Source organism: Scyliorhinus canicula, chromosome 7 (genome assembly GCF_902713615.1).
Source record: "Scyliorhinus canicula chromosome 7, sScyCan1.1, whole genome shotgun sequence".
Taxonomy (NCBI): domain Eukaryota; kingdom Metazoa; phylum Chordata; class Chondrichthyes; order Carcharhiniformes; family Scyliorhinidae; genus Scyliorhinus; species Scyliorhinus canicula.
Window position 1 is genome coordinate 18,578,292 of NC_052152.1, and position 22,048 is coordinate 18,600,339.

Consider the following 22,048-nt stretch of genomic DNA (forward strand, 5'->3'; position numbering starts at 1 on the left):
AGGATCTCGTACAGAATTAACACACTCTCTCCCGGCAGAGGCACTTTCCAAGTCTTGGGTCCAGATAACTTAGCTGCTATTTGGCATCAAGTCAAGGCTCAGAGGGACCAGAGTGCTCCGGGAGCAGAAGTAGTTCAAACTGTACAGCGTGTCACCACTTCTGAGCTTCTTCTTGTCTAACTGGCACCACTCTGCCACTAGATAAGGCTTTATCTTGCACAGGTCTCTGAACTCGAATGCCAACGGTTCCATTCACCACCATCCCATGATCACTGGACCTCTCCCTCTCTCCCTGTTGCACCAAGTTGCTCGCTGAGTTATTAACAATACCGTACTGGTCAATGGTACATCCGTGACAGATGGAAATTGTTCAGAGAGCCAATACTAGAAATTTGGATGTGTGTGGAACTGTGGAGGACAGGATTGGATTTGCTTTGTGACTCCTGCCTTGACGAAGGACTCTATTGTCAGGCGCTTTTAGGGTCCTCACGATCCAATGGGATCTCGCAAGTGGGGAATGAGCTTGAGCTGCAGCACTCCCCTTCCCGAACTAAAACCTGTGATTTATGCTGAGGTCTTAAATCTCAGTCTAACTACTGCCGGGCATAGACTGAAAATGCTTAATGTGAGGTTACGGAAACCTGCCATGCTGTGGCATTTTGTTTTTAGTGGACCTATATAAAGCATTGTAGCCCAGGTCGATGAGATGGGAGATTGGTCAAATTCTTGATGCTCATGTTTCCTCACTGAAATGTGCAGGTCTTTGCTCTGGTACAATCTCGGTCATCAGCCCTGTCCTACCATCAAAGTGCCTGAGTAGCTGACAGTCACTGACTGGACACACATGGCCATTTGGCTAGGTACAAGAGGATGACTGACGGTCATAGAAATGTATCTCATCAAGTACAAGTTTGGGGCAGCACGGTAGCATGGTGGTTAGCATAAATGCTTCACAGCTCCAGGGTCCCAGGTTCCATTCCGGCTTGGGTCACTGTCTGTGCGGAGTCTGCACGTCCTCCCCGTGTGTGCGTGGGTTTCCTCCGGGTGCTCCGGTTTCCTCCCACAGTCCAAAGATGTGCTGGTTAGGTGGATTGGCCATGCTAAATTTCATGGGGGTGGTTGTTGGGTTACGGGTATAGGGTGGATAAGTGGGTTTGAGTAGTGTGATCATTGCTTGGCACAACATCGAGGGCCGAAGGGCCTGTTCTGTGCTGTACTGTTCTATGTTCTAAGTACTGTAGTCAGAATCAGAGGCGAATAGACATCGAAATTGGAGTGTTTACAACTTAGAAACAGCTTATACGGCCCAGCCAGTCCAGGAGGGTGTTAATGCTCCAGTCAAGCCTCTCCCGCCCACCCCACCCTTCATCTAATCCCATCAACGTAACCTTCTAATCTATTCTTCCTCATGTGTTCATCATGTGTTCATCTAGCTTCCCTTTAAATGCATCTGAATTATTCATCTCTATTTATGGTAGCCAGTTCCATATTCCAACCACTCTCTGGGTAAAGAAGTTTCCACTGAATTCCCTATTGAATTTATTAGTGATTATTTTACATGTGCGGCCACTAGTTCTGGCCTCTCATGCAAGGGAAAACCATCTTCTCCGTTCTAATGTATCGCACTGGTTCATGATCTGAAAGACCTCTATCAGATCACTCTTGGCCTTCCCTGGTAAAAAGAGTGCTGGCATCTTCAACCTATCCTGATGGTTATAACCTCTCAGTTCTGATATCATACCAGTTAATCGCTTTTGCACCTTCTCCAGTGCCTCTGTGTAGGCCGGGATTTTCCATTGCGAGTCCGCCTCGCTACCCCTGCCTCGCGTGGACGGAGCATTTGGCCCTCAGCCAAATCTCCCTCCCCCTGCAGTGGGATCGGAGTGAACGGACGGAGAATCCCGCCCACAACCTTCCTATTGGTGAGAGTGTTTTCTCGTTGTAGCGATTTCCAAAGCTCGAATCTCATTCCTCGCGGGTCTGTAACGTGCAGGGTTTTGTCCCGACTGGCCCACCCGCTCTCTGCTGAATTGTGTGGTTACAATTTCTGTTCCAGGTACATCCATCCCTGTGATATCTGTGGAAGGATTTTTAACAGTACGGGGAACTTGGAACGTCACAAAATAATACACACCGGTAAGCCATGGCATTGTCTAAATGACCTGGGCTCTTCCTGCTCCAGCGAACCCGCTGTCCCCCAGCTGAGAAAATGGAAAACACAATCAGGATTAGATTTACGATTAATTTCCCTTAATCTTACGGTCTTGCCGATGTCTGTCTAGGACGTTTTGCGTGACTTGCCCGTCCCGCCGCCTGAGAACGCGCCGTAGTGGGGGCAGGTGGGGGGGGTCGCCTTCAGCAGGTTCCGAAATTTCAGCCAACGGGAATAATTGGAAAATCCCATCCAATGATTGGGGAAAGCGGTTTGCTTTTATTCTAATCCGTTCAGGATATGGAATTATTGGCATAGCCCTGACTTGCAGGTCCCGCCGTTGCTGCTCACGGGCACTTCGGTTTCAATTTACAGGATGCGGTCTTTGACAACAGATAGAGTTTCCCAAGCCGGCAGTCTCCCGTACAAGGGGATGACTTAACAAGTTTTTAGTCTTGTTCATGTGAGGAAGCATCAAACGAAAGATGGGGTGGGGCTTGCCTGTCCGACCATTGTTTCCCGATTGTCGACCATTTTAAGGGTAGTAATGGCAGTGGCTGGCCCACATTGTCAAATGCAGTCAGAATACGGGCAGAGCAACAGAGATTTAATTAGATACTCCTTCCTTCTGAAAACCCCCCAGCTTACTTTGAGTTAGATGATGTGAGGTTGCTTTGGAGGTGCCCAAAAAGCTCACCACCATTCAGGGCATTGATCCCAATGTTAGTCCCAAATTTGTTCGTCCCATGGTATAATCCATAACTAACTGCGAGAGGAAAGGCCCATTTCCATCAATACAGCTGGCCCCAAACTATCCCTTGGACTTTGTTGCGTCAACGGTCAATCCAACTCTGGCAGTAAATTGACTCCAGTCACCGTGTGTTAGCGGGCGTTGGAAACTGGCTTTCTTCTCTTGTGTTTCTTTCCCTGGTCGTACTTTTTTTTATCATATTCCTCGCTGTTTAGGAGTGAAGAGCCACACCTGCGAACAGTGTGGGAAGTCTTTTGCCCGGCGGGATATGCTAAAGGAACATATGAGGGTGCATGACAATGTCCGGGACTATCTGTGTGCAGAATGCGGGAAAGGTGAGAGGACCCCCCCCCCACACCCCTTAACCCCGCCCGATACTCAAGGAACTGATGCTTCTAAACCACAAGCTGCATGGTGGAGTTAAGCAAGGTTTCGGGCAGCCTCCTGCAGGTGTTGGAATGGGGAAGGAGAGTAGAAGCTATTTGCTCAGTGTTAATATGGGAGGTGTAATCGCAGGTGACTCTGTCTTCTAGAAGAAAAGCATTTATATTTTTAAAGCACCTTTCAAGACGTCAGCGCCTCCCAAAGTGCTTTGTGTGCTCAGGTGTGCTGTCTTTCTGTGGCTCTCTCTCTGTACCGCTTCTTCTTCCTCTCCTTCTGACCATGCTGTCACCTTGGAGAATTACTAAAAATTGTAACTAATGACTTTCTAAAGGCAGTTAGAGATATCAGGTTAATAACTTTCACAACCGATGCACAATTCCCTTAATGTCAGACTCTCCTCTCCCATCCACTGACACCCAGGTTTACTGTACTCTCTTCCTCACGTGAATGAAACAGGCGCATTTATCCCTCAATAATCCTCCATCCTTCGTCTTATTAGATACACAATTCCGTTCCTTTGTCTACTCATTAAGGTTGGGGAATTCTGATTTTCCATCTTATTCACGGCCTGTTAATTTTGTAATGATGTCCATCTCTTTGCCGTTCTGTGTCCAGGGATGAAAACCAAGCATGCCCTAAGACATCACATGAAACTCCACAAGGGGATCAAAGAGTATGAGTGCAAGGAATGCCATCGGAAGTTTGCACAGAAGGTCAACATGCTCAAACACTACAAGAGGCACACGGGTAATTACTGACGGAGCATCTAGGCTAAGACCAAAGCCCAGTATGAATTCCATCTATTTCTCCATCAGAGCGCTGTGAATCCCCTGGGTCAGGGAGGCCCATGGACTACCCGAGACTGGGTTTATCAGAGTTCTAGTGGTTGTCCTGCTCAGTATCTGTGTCATGTGAATAGGGGAGTCTGTTCTAACTAGGAACAGGGTTAGACCATTCAGCTCCTCAAGTCTTTTCAGCCATTGGGGCGGATCTGTATCTTAACTCCATCCGCCTGTGTTGATCTTATGGGCGGGATTCTCCATCCATCCATGGCAGCGGGAGTCTCCAACCCGGCTGCAGGGAATGGGAGATTTGGCCGAGCGCCAAATTCTCCCCCCTCGCTCGCAGCGGTAGTGGTGCGGACTCATAATGGAGAATTCCAGCCTGTATCTCTTTTTATACCCTTGTCTGACAAAAAGCTCCTGTTTTTAGGTTTACAATTATTAAATGTGCTTATCTTCCTGAGGACACAATGAGGTACTTTTGAAGTGGAGACAGTAATTGATCCCCAGTCTACTCTCACTCGCCCTATCCACAGGTGGGAGTTGAATATTTCATGAAGGACAGCTTCACCATTCCATACCCATGCCTGATGCATTATTAAAAGATGTGCATATTAGGGACCAGGTGACATAGAGGTTCACCACACTGTTTTTCACTCCAGTAGGAAACATAACAATGTCTTTACCATAAAAAATGCCCCGATGTACTTCATGGGAGCATTGACAAAATAAAATTGGGACAAGTGATCAAAAACTTGGTCAAAGAGCTAGATTTTAAGGAACATCTCGAGGAGGAGAGAGGTTTCGAGAGTGAATTCCATTGTTTTGAGTACAGGAATAGGAATGGTTTACAGCAATTGTACAGGGCTTTCGTGAGACCACACCTGGAATACTGTGTGCAGTTTTGGTGTCCTTATCTGAGGAAGGATGTTCTTGCTATGGAGGGAGTGCAGTGAAAGTTTACCAGGCTGATTCCTGGGATGGCGGGACTGTCATATGAGGAAAGTTGGTTAGGATTATATTCATTGGAGTAGAAGAGTGAGAGGGGATCTCATAGAAACTTATAAAATTCAAACAGGATTAGACAGGGTAGATTCAGAAAAAATATCCCCGATGGTGGGGGAGTCCAGAACTAGGGCTCATAGTTTAAGGATTAGGGTTTTAGGACTGAGGTGAGGAGACATTTCTTCACCCAGAGTGTGGTGAATCTGTGGAATTCACTACCACAGAAAGTAATTGAGGCCAAAAAGTTGTGTAATTTCAAGAAGGAATTAGATGTAGGTTTTGGGGGCTATAGGGTTCACGGGATATGGGAGAAGGCGGGATCAGGGTATTGAAGTTGATGATCAGCCATGATCATAATGAATGGCAGAGCAGGCTTGATGGGCTGAATGGCCTCCTCCTGCTTCTATTTTCTATGTATGTTTCTATGTGTGTTTTGTACCTTGGCAGCTGACGGCATGGCGGAAAATTAGAAATTGCGGCTGCGTAGGAGGCTGGAATTAGAGGAATGCAGAAATCTCAGAGTTGTCGGGCTGGAGGAGATTACAAAATTAGGGAGCGGCAAAGTGATGGAAGGAATTAAAACCAAGTATGAAGACTGAAGAAAATAAGACATTATCGGAATTATAGGGCGGGTGCTCCGTTGGAGCCCGGAAGGGGGAGACTCAATTGGACGGAGAATCGTGCATGAGGCGAGAATCATGTCCGGCGCTGGGTGCCCGACAGAATACCATGCTCCGGTGCCTCGACAGGGGCATCAATGCATTCTACTCCACTCACACAGTAAATTTCATTGGCATATCATTAGCAGACCTGACCCGGTATTCTCCGGGGCTCCAACTGCGCCAGGAGAAATTACCAACTGCAATTTCACTTGTGGCTTTAACGATCGGGCAATAGGCTCCCTGGCTGCTGAGGAAGAGAGAGGGGGTAAGAAAAGTATCCAACATCGCTATAGTGTGTCGACAGTTGTGCTGCTGACCGGCGTGGGGGGAGGGAGGGGGGGGGGGGCTTCTGCCAGGGCTGGGGGAGCAGCGGGGGCGGCAAGGAGGTGGGTCAGGGTGGACGGGATGGAACTCATTGCCTCAGCCTGCAAGGCAGCCATGTGGCTGCGCACGCCGCTGACTGCCCACTGTGAACCTAACACCACAGGTGGTGTGGGTGTCTCCTCAGGCCATCCCTCCCAGGTACCCTCTGGCCCCAGCCGACCCATCAACGGGATGGATGTGCTCCAGCGCAACCAGTGCCATCTTGTTTGCCGGGGGAAGAGTTTGTGTGGGCAGTGGAGTGCTAATATGCGGCTGCATCTGGTCAGCCTCTCGAGTGGCAATCCCGACCCGGGAGAATCTGACAGCTTTTTTCATTGGAATCGCCCTTTTTCCACGTGGCGCACCTGTCGTAGAAGTCCACCGATTCTGTCCCGGCATCAACACTAGTCTCTGAAACAGAGAATCCAGACCATCGTGTTTTGAAAAGAATCCGTGGTTTCCATGCACGCTACTTGGTATGACATAACTCTGAGAATGTGTGCCAACAAGACACTGCACTGTCGTGTTTTATTTTTTAACATGTACAATTTTAAAAATATCCTGTGCAGGTGTGAAGGACTTCATGTGTGAACTGTGTGGGAAAACATTCAGTGAGAGGAACAGTATGGAGAACCATAAACTCCTTCATACAGGTATGTCTGCCAAATTCAACCAGTCGCAATCAAGCAAGTAGGGTGGTGTTGTATCAGTCACTGGGGAAGTTAACGATTTTTAGAAGGCGAAATAACATTAAAGGGGAAGCTGGTTGATTTTATTGAGAAAGATGAGGGGAAACGTTGCGTGGATGTGGGGAAAGAGCAGCAGAGCAGGATAATGAGTTGTGCCTAGCAGAGGCGTGATGGGCCGAATGGATTCCTTCTGAGCTCTAGGATGGTGAGTAAGTGCAGAATACACGCTAACTAAGAGTGAGTTATAGACTGGGAATTTCATTTGTGGTACAGATACTGTGGCCGGGATTCTCTGATCCCGTGCTGGGTCAGAGAATCGTCGGGGGGGTGCAAGAATCGCGCCACACCACTCAGAAGCCGGGCCACTGATTCTCCGGCACCGAGTTGCTGGCGCCCACGTCGGGGGCCGTTGAAAGCGCCCCCCGGTGATTCTCCGCTCCTCGACGGGCCGAGTGGCTGCTGAGTTTGGCCGAGTCCCGCCGGCGTGGGTTACATATGGTCCCACCTGACGGGACCTCGGATTTCTGGCTGCGGGGCCGTCCTGGTGGCGGGGGGGAGAGGGGGCGGGGGAAGCCGACTCCGGGGGGGGCTCCACGGTGGCCTGGCCCGTGATCGGAGCCTACCGATCGGCGGGCGGGCTAATTCTGTGAGGGGCCTATGTTCCTCCGGGCCCCTGTAGGGCTCCGCCATATTGCCCGGGGGCTGGCGCGGAGACAGGAACCCACGCGAATGCGCGGACTCGCGCCGGCCGTGGCGTTCGTGCCCGGACCCGTGCCGGCCGTGGCGTGCCAGCTTTCGAGCGCCGGAGCAGCGACACCACTCCTGCGCCGTACTAGCCCCCTAGGAAGGGATGAATGCCTGGGCCTGGAGGCCCGTTGACGTCGGAGTAACCCACGCTGCTTTTGTCGCCGCCGTCAGAATTTGGCCGCAGGATCGGAGAATCCTGGCCCATAGATGTAGAATAAGTAAAACTGGGATTGGGTTACAAGCAAGAATCCAATTTGTGCTCAAGTTATTTATCTGTAGGATGCATTATGGACTGACAGGAATTAATCCAGAATATTACGTTAAAGTAACAGATCGTACATATATTGTTTGCTAATCTTATTTGAGGCGTTCCCATCATCAATTATTAATTAATTAATTATTTTGTCAGCACCAATTTCAATCAGCAGCAATCCGACTTTAAACCCTTTCCGTTTTTGTCTCTCTTTCCCCACCTTCACTCCCTCAGTTGGAAAGCAGTGGACCTGCAGTGTCTGTGAGAAGAAGTTTGTCACCGAGTACATGCTCTTCAAACACATACAGCTGACTCATAAAAAGGTGGAGGCCCAGAACTGCCACCTGTGCGGCACAAAGGTTTCCACGCGAGCTTCGATGAACAGACACATGAGGCGTAAACACCCTGAGGTAAGAGGTGTTTAGGGGTGGTCTCACTGACTGCTGGCTGAGGTGTTGGGACCAGCCCGTTGTTGGGAGACTGGGGAGGGGGAGTGGGCTAGAGGAGGTGCAAGCAGGGGGAGGCAGGGAGGGTGTCAACATTCATATTATGGCAGGTTGTACATTGGTATAAGAGACTTCAACCCTTTGCCCCCCACCCTGTAAATTTATTACATTATCACTCAGTGAAACATTGTGACCCCGACATCATAGCCCAGTGACAATCCTGGTGTGCAGTTGTCACAGGGATGAACGAATAGGGCAGATACTGTGCAGAATAGCTGGACTAGCTGTACATTCAACCACAGCTTGGCTGGATACCAACTAATGTGTCACAGAAGCTTCCAGTGCCCACTATCATTGAGTGCTCATCCTTTGAAATGATGCAAACGAGCAAGTCTGCTTCATTTTGGAACCATACAAACTGTGATGATAGAGTTGAAGAGTTGAACGGTGAGATACCACGAGCATTGAGACATTCGGACAGAGAGGTTGAGAGGAAATCTAATAGATTGGTTCATCAGTAGGAGCTCCTCCTGATGATATTATGAATGGCGGCATAGAACACAAATTCAAAGAAGTTCGATTGACTTCTATATAAAACACAGGTTTGACCTCGGTGCTCAGTTCTGGGCATCGTATTTTAGGAAGGATGTGAAGGTTTGAGAAGTTGGAAGAAAGATGAGAGTGGTTCCAGGGATGAGGAAGTACAGCTTTATGGATAGTTTGGAGAACCTGTGCTTGTTCACCTTGCAGAAGAGAAGGTTGAGAAGAGGTTTGATAGAGGTACTCAAAATTATGAGAAGTCTAGACACAATAGAGAACGTCTTTCTATTTGGGAAAAACCGTTTCCATTGGGTGGAAGCGTCAAAAACCAAGGAACAACAATATACGATTAATTTTAAAAACTGATTTCATAATAATAATCTTTATTATTGTCACAAGTAGGGTTACATTAACACTGCAATGAAGTTATTGTGACAATCCCCTAGTCACCACTATCTGGCGTCTGTTCAGATACACTGAAGGAAAATTCAGAATGTTCAATTCACCCAACAGCCCGTCTTTCAGGGCTTGTGGGAGGAAACCGGAGCACCCGGAGGAACCTTACGCAGACACGGGGAAGACATGCAGACTCCACACAGACAGTCGCCCAAGCCGGGAATCGAACCCAGGTTCCTGGCGCTGTGAAGCAACAGTGCTAACCACTGTGCTACCGTGGCGTGAGATGTAGGGGCCTTTGGCAAAGCCTGCATCTTGTTGCCCATCCCTAATTGCCCTGAATCTGAACATTTCAGAGGACAGCTAAGAGACCGTGGTTGTAGTCTGCAGTTACATGTAGGCTGGACCGGGTAAGGACATCAGTGAACAGATAGATTTTTATAACCATCGCTGATAGTAGCCACTGTCAGCATTACAGACAGCAGCTTTCTATTCCAGGTATTTTACTAAATTCTACCCTTACCATGGTGGGATTTGAACCCATGTCCGCAAAACATCAGTATATTCCCCAAAGCCGAATGGCAAGGATGGCCTGAGGAAAAGCTTTATTCATGTTGCAAGTGATTAAGATCTGAATGCACTGCCTGAGAGAGTGTGGTGGAGATGCGGTCATGGTAAACAGTACAAAATTACAGGGAAGGTGGTCTTCTAATTGGTCGGCTTTGCACTTGTTTTCCTGTTAAGGTTAGCCGGCCACTCTGCAGCCTCGACAATCCCACTGGGAGAGCTGGGCACTGCCAAGGGAGGTCTGGATCGGCAAGGGTGTCTCAACATGGAGGTGCCCTCAGAGCTGTGTATCTATATCAACAACTTTGAGAGAGCGAAGGCCAGTGGGCCAGGCAAATCATTTGGGCCGGGCAACCATCACTGTGGGATGGAACCTCAGACCGATAGCCCCTCCCAGCCTGTCACATTCAGGCCCCCAACTCTACTAAGCTGGGGGCCTCTGCACGCGGCTACTCTGTAGTCGCCAAATTGCCCCGAATTGGGACCTTAATCATCTTAATTGGGCGCCCGCCTCTGTGGAGCCAACACACAGCTGGAAGAACTCAGCCCAACAAGTCAGGAAGTCAACACACTGGTTTAGCACACTGGGCTAAATAGCTGGCTTTGAAAGCAGACCAAGGCAGGCCAGCAGCACGGTTCAATTCCCGTACCAGCCTCCCCGAACAGGCGCCTGAATGTGGCGACTAGGGGCTTTTCACAGTAACTTCATTTGAAGCCTACTTGTGACAATAAGCGATTTTCATTTCATTTCATTTCAAACATAGAAATCTAGCGGTGTTATGAACCCAGTTTGAAAATCATTGATCTGACCTTTAACATTTAAAAATGTGCAACAATCAGATAGTTATAAGTTCCCTTTATCCATGAAAGATCACGGCCAGTTCATGTCTGTGCTCTAAAATCACAGAGTGATACAACACAGAAGGCCATTCGGCCCATTGAGCCCTGCTCTGCTCTTTGATAAGGCCATCAGATTAATCCCACTTTCCCTGCTCCTTCCCCTTCACCTTGTACGTTATTTTCCTCGTTACCCTCACCAGCCATTCTTTGTTTTTATCCGAGTGGGGTTGCTGCCCGGTACCTATGGGCAAGGTAGCACAGTGGTTAGCACTGTTGCCTCACAGCGCCAGGGTCCCAGGTTCGATTCCCGGCTTGGGTCACTGTCTGTGCGGAGTCTGCACATTCTCCCCGTATCTGTGTGGGTTTCCTCCGGGTGCTCCGATTTCCTCCCACAAGTCCCGAAAGACTTGGAGGTAATTTAGCTTGTTAGGTAATTTGGACATTCTGAATCTACCCAAATAGGCACCGGAGTGTGGCGACTAGGGGATTTTCACAGTAACTTAATTACAGTGTTAATGTAAGCCTACTTGCAACAATAAAGGTTATTACTATCCTACGGGCAGGAACGTTTAGGAACTGAACCAGCAGAAGGGAATTGCTGTTGGCCCCCTTGTCCGGACTGGATTTGAACCCAAATTACAGCAATGAAAACACAACCACTTCACCACCGTTTTCCCCATCCGCGCTCAAACTGCTTCCTCGCAAATGGATTTCGCAATCCGACTTTCAATAGAGAACTGGATAAATAGTTGAAAAGGAAAGATTTGCAAGGCCATGTAGAAAGAACTGGGGAGTGGGATTTATCAGATCATTATTTCAAAGAGCCGGTACAAGCAGGATGGATTGCATGGCCTCCTGTGCTGTAGCCTTCTGAGTGTCGGGGCCATTGATTATTGCTTGGTACGGATGCGGAAGGTTTGGTACTCCACTGACATATTTTACCCTTTCTTGGTGTAGCAGGACATCAGCTTACATGAGAGCGTGCTCGCAGAAATGGACCAGGTGAAGGGAATGGAACGGGGACTAAGGAAAAAGTGGAAGACGGAAGAAGAGGAGCTGGAGGAAGAGGAAGACGATGATGAAGTGGAAGATGATGAATCCGCGACGGCCGCTGAAGAGGCCGCGATGTACACTTACATAGATAAAGAAACTGGTTTCACAGCAACCGTGGATGACGAGACCGATTCCGCTGTACAGAACATGAGTCAGGTCAGTGAGGTATCCTGATAGAAACCAGGTTCGAATCCATCTGTGATAATCAGGAAATGCTGTGATGGAGAGACCCCCTCTTTAAACCCCCAGATGGAGAAACTCTCACTTCAAAATGGCCCTTGAGAGAGAGACTCGCTCTTTAAACTGGCTCTGGTGGAGAGACTCTTTTTTTTTTTAATTTAGAGTATCCAATTAATTTTTTTCCAATTAAGGGGCAATTTAGTGTGGCCAATCCACCTACCCTGCACATCTTTGGGTTGTGGGGGCGAAACCCACGCAAACACGGGGAGAATGTGCAAACAGACAGTGACCCAGAGCCGGGATCGAACCTGGGACCTCGATGCCGTGAGGCTGCAGTGCTAGCCACTGCGCAGCCCAAGACTCTCTCTTTAAACTGGCGGCTGATAAGAACATAAAACTAGGAGTAGGATTAGGCCATCTGGCCCTTCTTGCCTGCTCCGCCATTCAATGAGATCATGGCTGATCTTTTGTGGACTCAGCTCCACTTTCCCGCCCGAACACCATAACCCTTTATTCCTTTAATGATGGAGCGACTCGCTTTTTAAACTGGGGCCCTGACAGAGATTCCCTCTTTAACTGGGACCCTGACAGGGAGACGTTCTTTAAACTGGGTCTCTGACGGAGAGACTCTCTCTTTAAACAGGCTCCCTGATGGAGTGATTCTCTCCTTAAACTGGGACCCTGACAGGAAGACTTGATAGTTACATTGGCTACTTGGCAAAGAGATTTCCTTGAGTACAAAATTTAGGCTGATACTCCAGTGCAGTACTGAGGAAATGCTGCGCTGTTGGAAGTACTGTATTTCGGGTGAGACCTTTAAGACGCTGTTTGCACAATAGGTTGGACCTGAGTCCTACCACACTATTTTGAAGAAGGTCAGGGTTTATCCCTGGTATCATGGCTAATATTTATCTGTCAACATCCTGGAGTTACCATTGACTAGAACTAGCCATATAAATACTGTGGCTACAAGGGCAGGTCAGAGGCTAGGAATCCTGTGGTGACTAACTTACGTCCTGACTCTTCAAAGCCTGTCCACAACCTACAAGGCACAGGTTAGTAGTGTGATGGAATATTCCCCACTTGCCTGGATATGTGCATCTTCAATAACACACACAAAGCTTAACAGGACAAAGCAGCCAGCTTGATTGGCACCCCTTCCACAAACACTCACTCCCTCCACCACCGACACACAGTAGCAGCCTATCTACTATCTACAAGATGCACTGCAGAAACTTATCAAACCTCCTTAGACAGCACCTTACAGATCCATGACCACTGCCATCTAGACCAGGGATGGGCTAGTGACTGGGCCGCATGAGTGATCCTACGTCATCTCAGTGGGCCGCATGATTGAAATCGAGCTTGTTCACTAACCATGACCCTATGAATAAGATTAAATAAATTGAACACACACTGAATATTTCATAACGAGTTATAGAAAATGCTTAAATACGTATTTATTAATAGAACTATCATCAACTTCATGTGATAAAAACAAAATAAATAAATGGATGCAGTGATCGCAAAGCTCTCCCAGACAATGTTGTGTGCTACACACCTCACCACTTGCCCATTGCTTTGCGTGTGTACCACTTCAGTTATACCGATAGGAAAATAAAACTATGCAGCTGGAAATCAGCAGAATGTGGCAGCCCTGCGCATGGATAACGGTCAACAAAATATCTAGAGGGTCGCACTCAGAATCCTGATGAGCCACATGCTAGATAGATGGGGGGCAGCAGAGCGGATACATGGGAACACCATCACGTGGAGGTTCTAAACCACTCACCATACAGACTTGGAAATATATCGCTGATCCTTCGCTGTCGCTGGGTCAAAATCCTTGAACTCCCTCCCTGACAGAATAGCAGGTGTACCTACACCATGGGGGCTGTAGCAGTTCCAGAGTTCTGGAAGGCAACTCACCACCACCTTTTCAAGGATAATCAGGGATGGGCAATAGCTGGCGGCCTAGCCACCGAAGGCCATATCCGATGGAAAAAAAGTCATTCAGCATCACACAAACAGATCATCTGGTCATCTGCGTGCAAATTGGCTGCTACACTTCCTACCTTATAACAGTGATTGCAAAATTCTTTGTCTGTAAAGCACTTTGACATGTTTGGAGGAAAGGGCTATATGAATGCATGTCTCTCCTCTGCTCGACTGATGATAAGATAAAAAGATGAGACTTGCATTTTTATATCATCTTTCATAACTGAGGATGTCCAAAAGCAGTTTACAACCAATTAAATAACTTTTATAGACAAAACTGGAATGTAGGAAGTGCAGCGACTAATTTCTGCACAGCAATGTTCCTCAAACGGCAGTGAAATAAAGGATGAATAGTTATTTTTAGTTGCTGGTTAAGTATTGGCCAGGCACCAAGGAGAACTCCCCTTCTGTTGCGATCTTTTATATCCATCCATTGCATTTCTTACTGCAGGGACCACACATGGAAAGCTCTTCATTGACTGTAAAGCACTTTGAGGATGTTCTGTAGTCATAAAAGGTGTTGTACAAACGCAGGTTTTTTTCTTTCTAGTGTATAATTTATTTTGTTTTGCTCCAGGTGGTTGTGACACTTGGAGACTCAAACGCTACCACGGCAACCAGCTCTGCCGGGCTCACAAACATCGCGGTCTCGCCCAATATCAGCACAGTGGCCGGCACCCACTTCACCAACCTCCAGCCCATCACGGTGACCAACCTGACGCTGCAGGACCGGCAGATGCAGCTTGACTCCATCCTGACCGTCAGCTTCGACTCCATCAGCGGCTCCACCGTGGTGCACAGCCGGCCGATGGAGATCCAGATCGAGGCGCAGCCGGCAGCCACCCCGCAGGCCCACTCCCTCGCCCAGTCCATGAACTTGACCACTTTTGTCAACTCCATCGCCCCGGTGGAGAGCCCACTGGGCGAACAGCAGCACACCATGACCTGGAGGGCCGTGCCGCAAGCTGCAGATGGTTCGCACCACATCCTGCAGGCCCAGCCTGCAACGGCACCAGCACCAGAACCAGCAACACCACAACAACAGCAGCAGCAGCAGGAGCCAATTCAGATTCAGGCGCCGCAACCCCAACAGGCCCAGCCACAGATATTCAACTATTGAAGAATGACCTCACACCCCCACCCGCAGAAAAGTGAAGAAAAGTTTCTCAACCCCCCTCCCCAATATCAGAAACCCCCAACGCAAAGTCAACTGTGACTGACATTCAGCGGCTTGACACAGGGAAGTGTAAAAGTCTTTTGCACTTTGTCTTTGCATCAGCGCACTCTGGATTGGAGTTGATCTGCTCCAGACTTTTCCCACTCTGCAGCATCAGAATTCCTTCCACATTCACTCCACCCCACTCTGTAATTTCCCAGCTCGGGAGGCATGTGTGTGTGTGTGTGTGCGTGTGTGTGTGTGTGTGCGCGCGTGAACACGGCAGAAACCATGTCTTGAGTGTGATATTTAGCAGTTTAAAGTGAACGTTTTTTTTTTATTAAATCCTAAAACAAAACCGACCTGGAGTGTGAAGCAAAATGTACCTATGATTCTGTGACAACCTCATAACATGAGTTAGGACAAGTCGGATTTGCAAGTGAGTCAGCGCAGCTGCCAGATATCCGGCTCTGAATCACAACGGCGTTGTTTGCTTTTTCTACAGTCTGCAGTTTTCTTTACCTGCTCATTTACACCGTGTCTCTTTCTTATTCTGTAGTCCAGATTTTTAAAGAAAATGTGGAAGTGATTTTTCATTTCCAGGGCAGCACAGTAGCACAGTGGTTATCATAGTTGCTTCACAGCTCCAGGGTCCTAGGTTCGATTCCCAGCTTGGGTCACTGTCTGTGCGGAGTCTGCATGTTCTCCCCGTGTGTGCGTGGGTTTCCTCCGGGTGCTCCGGTTTCCTCCCACAATCCAAAGATGTGCAGGTTAGGTGGATTGGCTGTGCTAAATTGCCCTTTAGTGTCCAAAATGGTTAAGTGGGTTACTGGGTTACGGGGATAGGGTGCTCTTCCCAAGGGCTGGTGCAGACTCAATGGGCCGAATGGCCTCCTTCAGCACTGTCAATTCTATGATTTTAAAAGCTGGTGCTCATCAATTTAAAATGATGTGTTAACACACGTTGTAAGATAACACTGATCTGGGCGGCACAGTGGTTAGCACTGCTGCCTCACGCGCCGAGGACCCGGGTTTGATCCCGGCCCCGGGTCACTCTCCGTGTGGAGTTTGCGTATTCTCCCCGTGTCTGCGTGGGTCTCACCGCCACAACCCAAGGGTGTGCAGGCTAGGTGATTGAACACGCTAAATTGCTCCTTAATCTGTTTCCCCACACACACACACAATTATTTATTATATATACATATATATATATATATATATTACTTGTCCTCCTTTATTGTCACTCCCTACACATTGAGGCAGAGACAACAAAAAGTAATTCACTTACTCAGTATTCTCTCCAGCATAAACTAAGGGCAGCCAAACACTTTTGTCAAATTGAGGATTAATTACAACTAAAGACAAACATTCAGCGATAAGACATTTGGCTGGTATACAAGTGTCCTAATTCCTGGGTTAGTGTGGGGAAAAATGGCAGTGGAATTAAATGCTGGATTATATTTTAACAATCTTCTTGTTACCCCACCATTGAAGACATTGGCCCACACTGGGGCTAAGTGCCACGGGCGTCGGCAATCATTGTGCATCTGATCCAAATGGGCGTTTCTTCACATGCAGGCGGTCAGCATTGACACGGCCATTAGATCCAATCTCCAACCTTCCTTCATCCAAAACATACACCTTGCAATATTGATTTGATTTATTGTCACATGTGCCGAAGTACAGTGAAAAGTATTTTCCTGCGCGCGAAGGGAACGTATGGCATAGAAGTCGGGAACTGTGGCTGACTATTTCTTCCAAAACCCCATAGTCACCAAGGATAATCGTGAGGCCCCCATGTTTTACCCTGACTGAACTCACCCAGCGTAGCACTGGCCCTGCATTGAAGCAGGGACCATCTGAGATGTAAATAAGAGTGCTTTGTAAACGATGCCAAGTGGAAAATGTGGAAATGCATATTTCTCCATTGTGAACGGATAATCACTGATGAACAGATATTCTTGAGTTACTTTTCTTGATCAAAATTCATCTTTTTACTGTCAATTATAAATGCACAAATGCAACAAATAGGACACCATGAGGTGGAACTGGGAACCTTATTGCTGACAGCTTCACACTGGCTGGATGCTTTCATCAAATGGTTGTTAAATTCTCCCAAACCCAATTTCCTTTTCATACATGTGGATCTTCCCAATCTGAAAGACATTGAGGTCAAAGATTCAGTAGAGCTTTGAAGATATGAAAGCAAAACAACAGGAAGTGCTTGAGAGCACGCAGCAGATCCGACTAGATCAGGCAGTAGCACTGGAAGTGAGAGACAGAATTAAGTGCTTCCCAATCTCCTCCCTTCACACTTGAGTGATTTTGAAATGGTCAGCTGGAAATTGACAGCATTTAACTCTGTTGGAAGTGGTCCAGGAGCTGTCATGTGATGATTATAAACATTGTGGTTAGAGCACTTCAGAGTTACTCAAGCGTGAAGGAAGATGAATGGAACAATGCTGGCAGCTGGGCTGTGTGGAAGCTGTCAAAACTCAGCCTGGTCAAATCAATATCAAAGATAAATGAGTGAATGGCTGGCAGCTCAAAGATCTGAGGGGGTTTAAACACAACTGACTGGCTTTCTCTCCCCAGGACTTAACAGGTGCTGCTTCCTGTGTCTAAGCCAGCAGGTGTATTGCCCAGGAAAGTGTTAAAGCAGTAATATTTTTCACACCTTTGGTCTGCTCTCTAGCTTCTAGACGGGGGTCTCTCGTTTGCGGGGCATCATTTTAGAGTTCACTTTTCTGAGGGTCGCTTTATTTTAGGGAGTTTCTGGGGGGAGGGGGATCCTTTTGGGATTCTCTGTGGAGGGAGGGCCTGGTGGGGGTGGGTAGGCATTATGGGGGGAGGGGGGGGGGGGAGGTTGGCCCATGGATGGACTTTGGGGGCAACTCCCTTTGACCACAGCAGCAAGGCCGCGTTTGTCGAGACCTGTAGTGATTCTTGCCCACATGATTCCCGGCCTAGAGGACTGGCAAATCACACAGGCCCGGAGAATAGGGTGCCCAGCCCGCTAAGTGTATACAAACCGGTCTTAATGACCTGTTTGCATCCTCCTGTTTGTGCGGGGCACGAACCTCGATCCCGCCGCCAGCAAGGGGGGTTGGGGACAAGCAACGGAAATAGGTGCTGATTCCCGTTTTCTTCGATATCACTGGATTCTCCACCTCAGAGGAAACTTTGCTACTGGCGGCAAGAGTCGGAGGATATCGCCCATGATCTCACTGTGTGGAAAATGGTTGCTGCATTTCCTACTTTACAGTATTGTCTATAAAAGTTACTTAATTAGCTGTAAAGTGCTTTAAGACATCCTCAGTTATGAAAGATGATATATAAATGCAAGTCTTGTCTTTTTAACTTGCCATGAATCGAGCATAGGAGAGTTGTGCATTCGTACAGCCCTTTTGACGACCACCGAACATGTTACGGTGCTTTACAGACAAAGAATTTTGTCGTCGCTGTTTTAAGGTAGGACACGTCGCAGCCAAAATTGCACGCAGCAAACTCCCACAAACAGCAATGTGGTGGTGACCAAATCACCTGTTTTAGTAATGCTGATTGATGGTTAAAGATTGGTCAGGACAATGCCCTGCCTAAATAGTTTAATAGTATCTTATTTCCATCTGACGGTGCTGACAGCATTCCTCATGTTTTACCCGAAAGACGGCACCTTGAAGGCTGTGGCACCTCCTCAGTACTGCACTGGAATGCCAGCGTATTATTTTTCTTGCTCAAGTGTTTTCGAGCATGGCACCTAACTCCAAACATTTACTGTTCTTTTTTTTTGAAGTTTTTTCCTGACCTGAATCTAGATTATATATATTACTGCTGGGCCATTATCCTACCTTATTGTAAAGTAGCATTTGTGCCACCTAGCTAAGCCTTGTAACGTGTTATTTACTTCAATGAAGCCCCCTTTCAAAACCTTCCCACCGGTCTGTGGAGAATAAACTGTTCCTCGTCATTTACCCATTTTTCTTTTCATGATCACTCGATGGTTACTGCACGGGGGAAGAGGACATTTGGCCTACTGTGTTAGTGCTGGTTCACCAAAGGAGAATTCACCTAGCGCCACTCCTCCACCTCTCCTTGTCGCCCTGCACATTCTTCCTTTACAGATACCAGTCCAATTCACCTTTGAAAGCCTCTATTTAATCTGCCTCCACCACACTTTTGGGCAGTGCATTCTAGACCTTAACCACACGCTGTGATGAAAAGGTTTTTCCTCGTGTTGCAGTTGCTTCTTTTGCCAATGACCTTAAATCTATGCCCTCTTATTCTTGATTCTTCCATCGATGGGGACAGTTTTCCCCTATCTACTTTGCTGAGATCTCAAGGAAAACAGTCCCAACATCTCCAGTACATCCCCGTAACTGAAGTTCCTTTACATTCCTATCCGGTCATTCCCCTGTGCCAAACTCTGTAGGATCATAGAATTTACAGTCCAGATGGAGGCTATTTGGCCCATCGAGTCTGCACCGGCCTTTGGAAAGAGCACCCCACTTCAGCCCACGTCTCCACCCTATCCCCGTAACCCCGAGACGATAAAAACGGAGGGCCTGGCTGTTTTCCTGGGTGCCCAGTTTTGGTCTCCCAACCAATATTCTTCCCTCCCTCAGCATCACTGAAGTTAAAAATATACAGCGGAATTCTCCGTCGGCGGGATCCTCCTGACTGCCGGCAGTGCATTAACGCCCGCAGGTTTCCCGACGCCGTGGGTGACCACAATGGAGAACCCCATTGGCCGGCTGCAGGAAATATGCAGCGGCTTCATCGTCACTGTGTCTTTCAGCAAATCTGCCAAAGTACCTCACACCAGAGAGTTGGGCATTCTGGTATGAACAGTGCTACAACAAATTACTGAGTACGCCATTATAAAGGAAAATTTTAAAAGAGAGGAGATATTTAGAAAGAGAGTTCCAGCAACTGCCGGCGGGGTCTGGGGTAAGATTTTGAAGAGAAGGTGATGTTGACAGGTTTAATGGAGAGAGTGACAAGACCGAACGAGAGAGAGAACTGGATCTGACCAAGAGCCTGAGGTTGCAGAGGCAGGACCAGGATGTGGCTGTTGCAGAGATTAATGGACAATAGGGAACAATTTTGAATTGGGTAGTGAAACATTGACGATATCTTGGACAAGTCACACAACCTGTGCCGAGGAGCTGGTGAAATGGGAGACCAAAAGAACTCTTGCTGACTAAGATCAGGGAGAGACAGTTGGAATGTCTTGGACATGTAATAAGAAATGATTTAGAAAGCCTGATGCCGGTGGGAAAGATTGATGGTAAAGTAGATCAAGGTAGACAGAGCGACCTTTCTAAAGAGCCTCGCAAGCTGGATAAATGTGCTGCCAACAAAAATGCCCAGTCCTCCAGAGCAAGATTGACATGGAGGTCCATGGTCGCCAACCCCCCTCTTAAGGGCATGGCACCTGAAGAGGGAGAGTGAATCAGCAGAGGCCAAATATTTTAGAAATGCAGCTGCCATTATCGTTTTTAGTGCTGAATTGTCATCCTGGATTACATGGTCATAGTTTAGATTAGGCATTTGAAATGGGGAAATATAAAATATCCTTCTGAAATGTTGATGGACCTGCAGTATATTTCCCATCATTTGCAACAAAAATATATCACCTGGTGATAATGTACCAATGTTTAATTGTCAGCGTAGTCAAACTGGAAAAGCACAGGGTCTCCTAAAGATGAATAAATATGAACCATGGTAAAATAGCTTGAATTCATAAAATGTCTTTCAAGTCTTCAGGGTGGTCCAAGGTTTTTACAGCAAATAAACTTCTTCTCAAGGCAATTTGTACTCAGAAACATCCCACAATGTAATAAACATTCACCCACAAAAGCAAGAAATCTGAAATAAAAACAGAAAATGCCGGAAATACTCAGGCCGAGCCGCGTCTGTGCGGAGAGAACCCGAGTTAATGGCCAGAATTCTTTGTTCGTTGGGATTCACTTTTCCCACTGGCAGCGTATCCTGGCCAGTGGGTTTTGCGGTTGCATGGGGGGCTTACAATGGGAAATGCCATTGACAAGCGGCAGGAAAGTAGAATCCCGTCACCCAGCGAATGGTGCGCCACCGGGAAAATCTCTGGGGGACCAGAAAACCTTGCCTTAGGTCTCTGGTCAATGATCTTTCATCAGAGCTAGGAATGCCTCCTATTAATACTCCAGGTATTAGTCTCAGCATCTGATGATGCAACACCTGCCATTTTACCTCCTCCTTTCACAACATTCAAGGCCTTAAACGCTCCTCCCTGATGAGACAGAGATTTTGGTATACGTCTACATCGGGGAGATCAAGCACAGGCTGGCTGACCACTTTGTAGCTGACCACTTTGCACAACCCCTCCGTCCACTTTGTAATAATGACCCTGAGCTTCTGGTCATCTGTCGTCTTAATTCTCCACCTTTCTCCCACGCTGGCTTCTCTGTCCTAGGTCTCCAACCGTGTTTAAATGAAACTCAACGCATGCTGGATGGGTAGCACCTCATCTTTCAATTCACCACTTTACAGCCTTCTGGACTCAACATTGAGTTCAAAAACATTTTGTTTCCTTTTTCTTTGCAAGTTTTGGTTTTACTTTCATTTTTCTCTTGTTTTCAGATGACAACGTTCATCATTCTGCCAGTCACATTTTTTGATTCTTTACTTATCCTCACTTTGAGTTGTAAATTTGTCATGAATTGTCACATTTTCCAAACATTTACAGACCTTCCCTTTTGCTTGTCTCCCATGTTCCCCTGTTCTACTTTTGTAAAACCTAACTTTAGGCAAAGGTAAAAAGTCCACCTAGTTCCAGATGACCTTGGCTGCTTTTATGCCCCCAACAAAGATGGCGCCCTGGCCGTTTAGAGAGGCCTGCCATCGTGCGGGGCAATATCAAGCGCTCTGGTTGGCTAGTGAGTCGCGGCTGCCTCGCTTTCCCATTGGTGCCGCAAAACGAGCGCTGGCTTGCGAGTGGGGTGGACTGGCGCATGCGTGCAACGCCGGCCAATGAACACGGAGGAGCTTGGACGTCATTAAGGCGGGAAATGTGAGGGTGAGTTGCGCGCAGGGGGAAAGAGCG

General features: G+C 47.7%; 1 protein-coding gene across 6 annotated transcripts in view; it reads left to right on the forward strand.

Annotated features, from left to right (window-relative positions):
• The window catches only part of prdm15 (PR domain containing 15), a 73,211-nt gene extending 57,888 nt beyond the window's left edge, over nt 1-15,323 (forward strand). For 2 of the 6 annotated variants that reach the window (XM_038801446.1, XM_038801447.1), the window contains exons 19-25: nt 2,057-2,136; nt 3,119-3,238; nt 3,903-4,034; nt 6,669-6,752; nt 8,023-8,198; nt 11,535-11,786; nt 14,386-14,928. In XM_038801446.1, the coding sequence (XP_038657374.1) occupies nt 2,057-2,136; nt 3,119-3,238; nt 3,903-4,034; nt 6,669-6,752; nt 8,023-8,198; nt 11,535-11,786; nt 14,386-14,928 (1,387 nt within the window). Of the gene's footprint in view, nt 1-2,056; nt 2,137-3,118; nt 3,239-3,902; nt 4,035-6,668; nt 6,753-8,022; nt 8,199-11,534; nt 11,787-14,385 lie in introns of all 6 variants that reach the window. The other 4 variants (XM_038801445.1, XM_038801449.1, XM_038801448.1 and 1 more) reach the window with 3 other exon arrangements.
• Nucleotides 15,324-22,048: the final 6,725 nt, after the last annotated feature.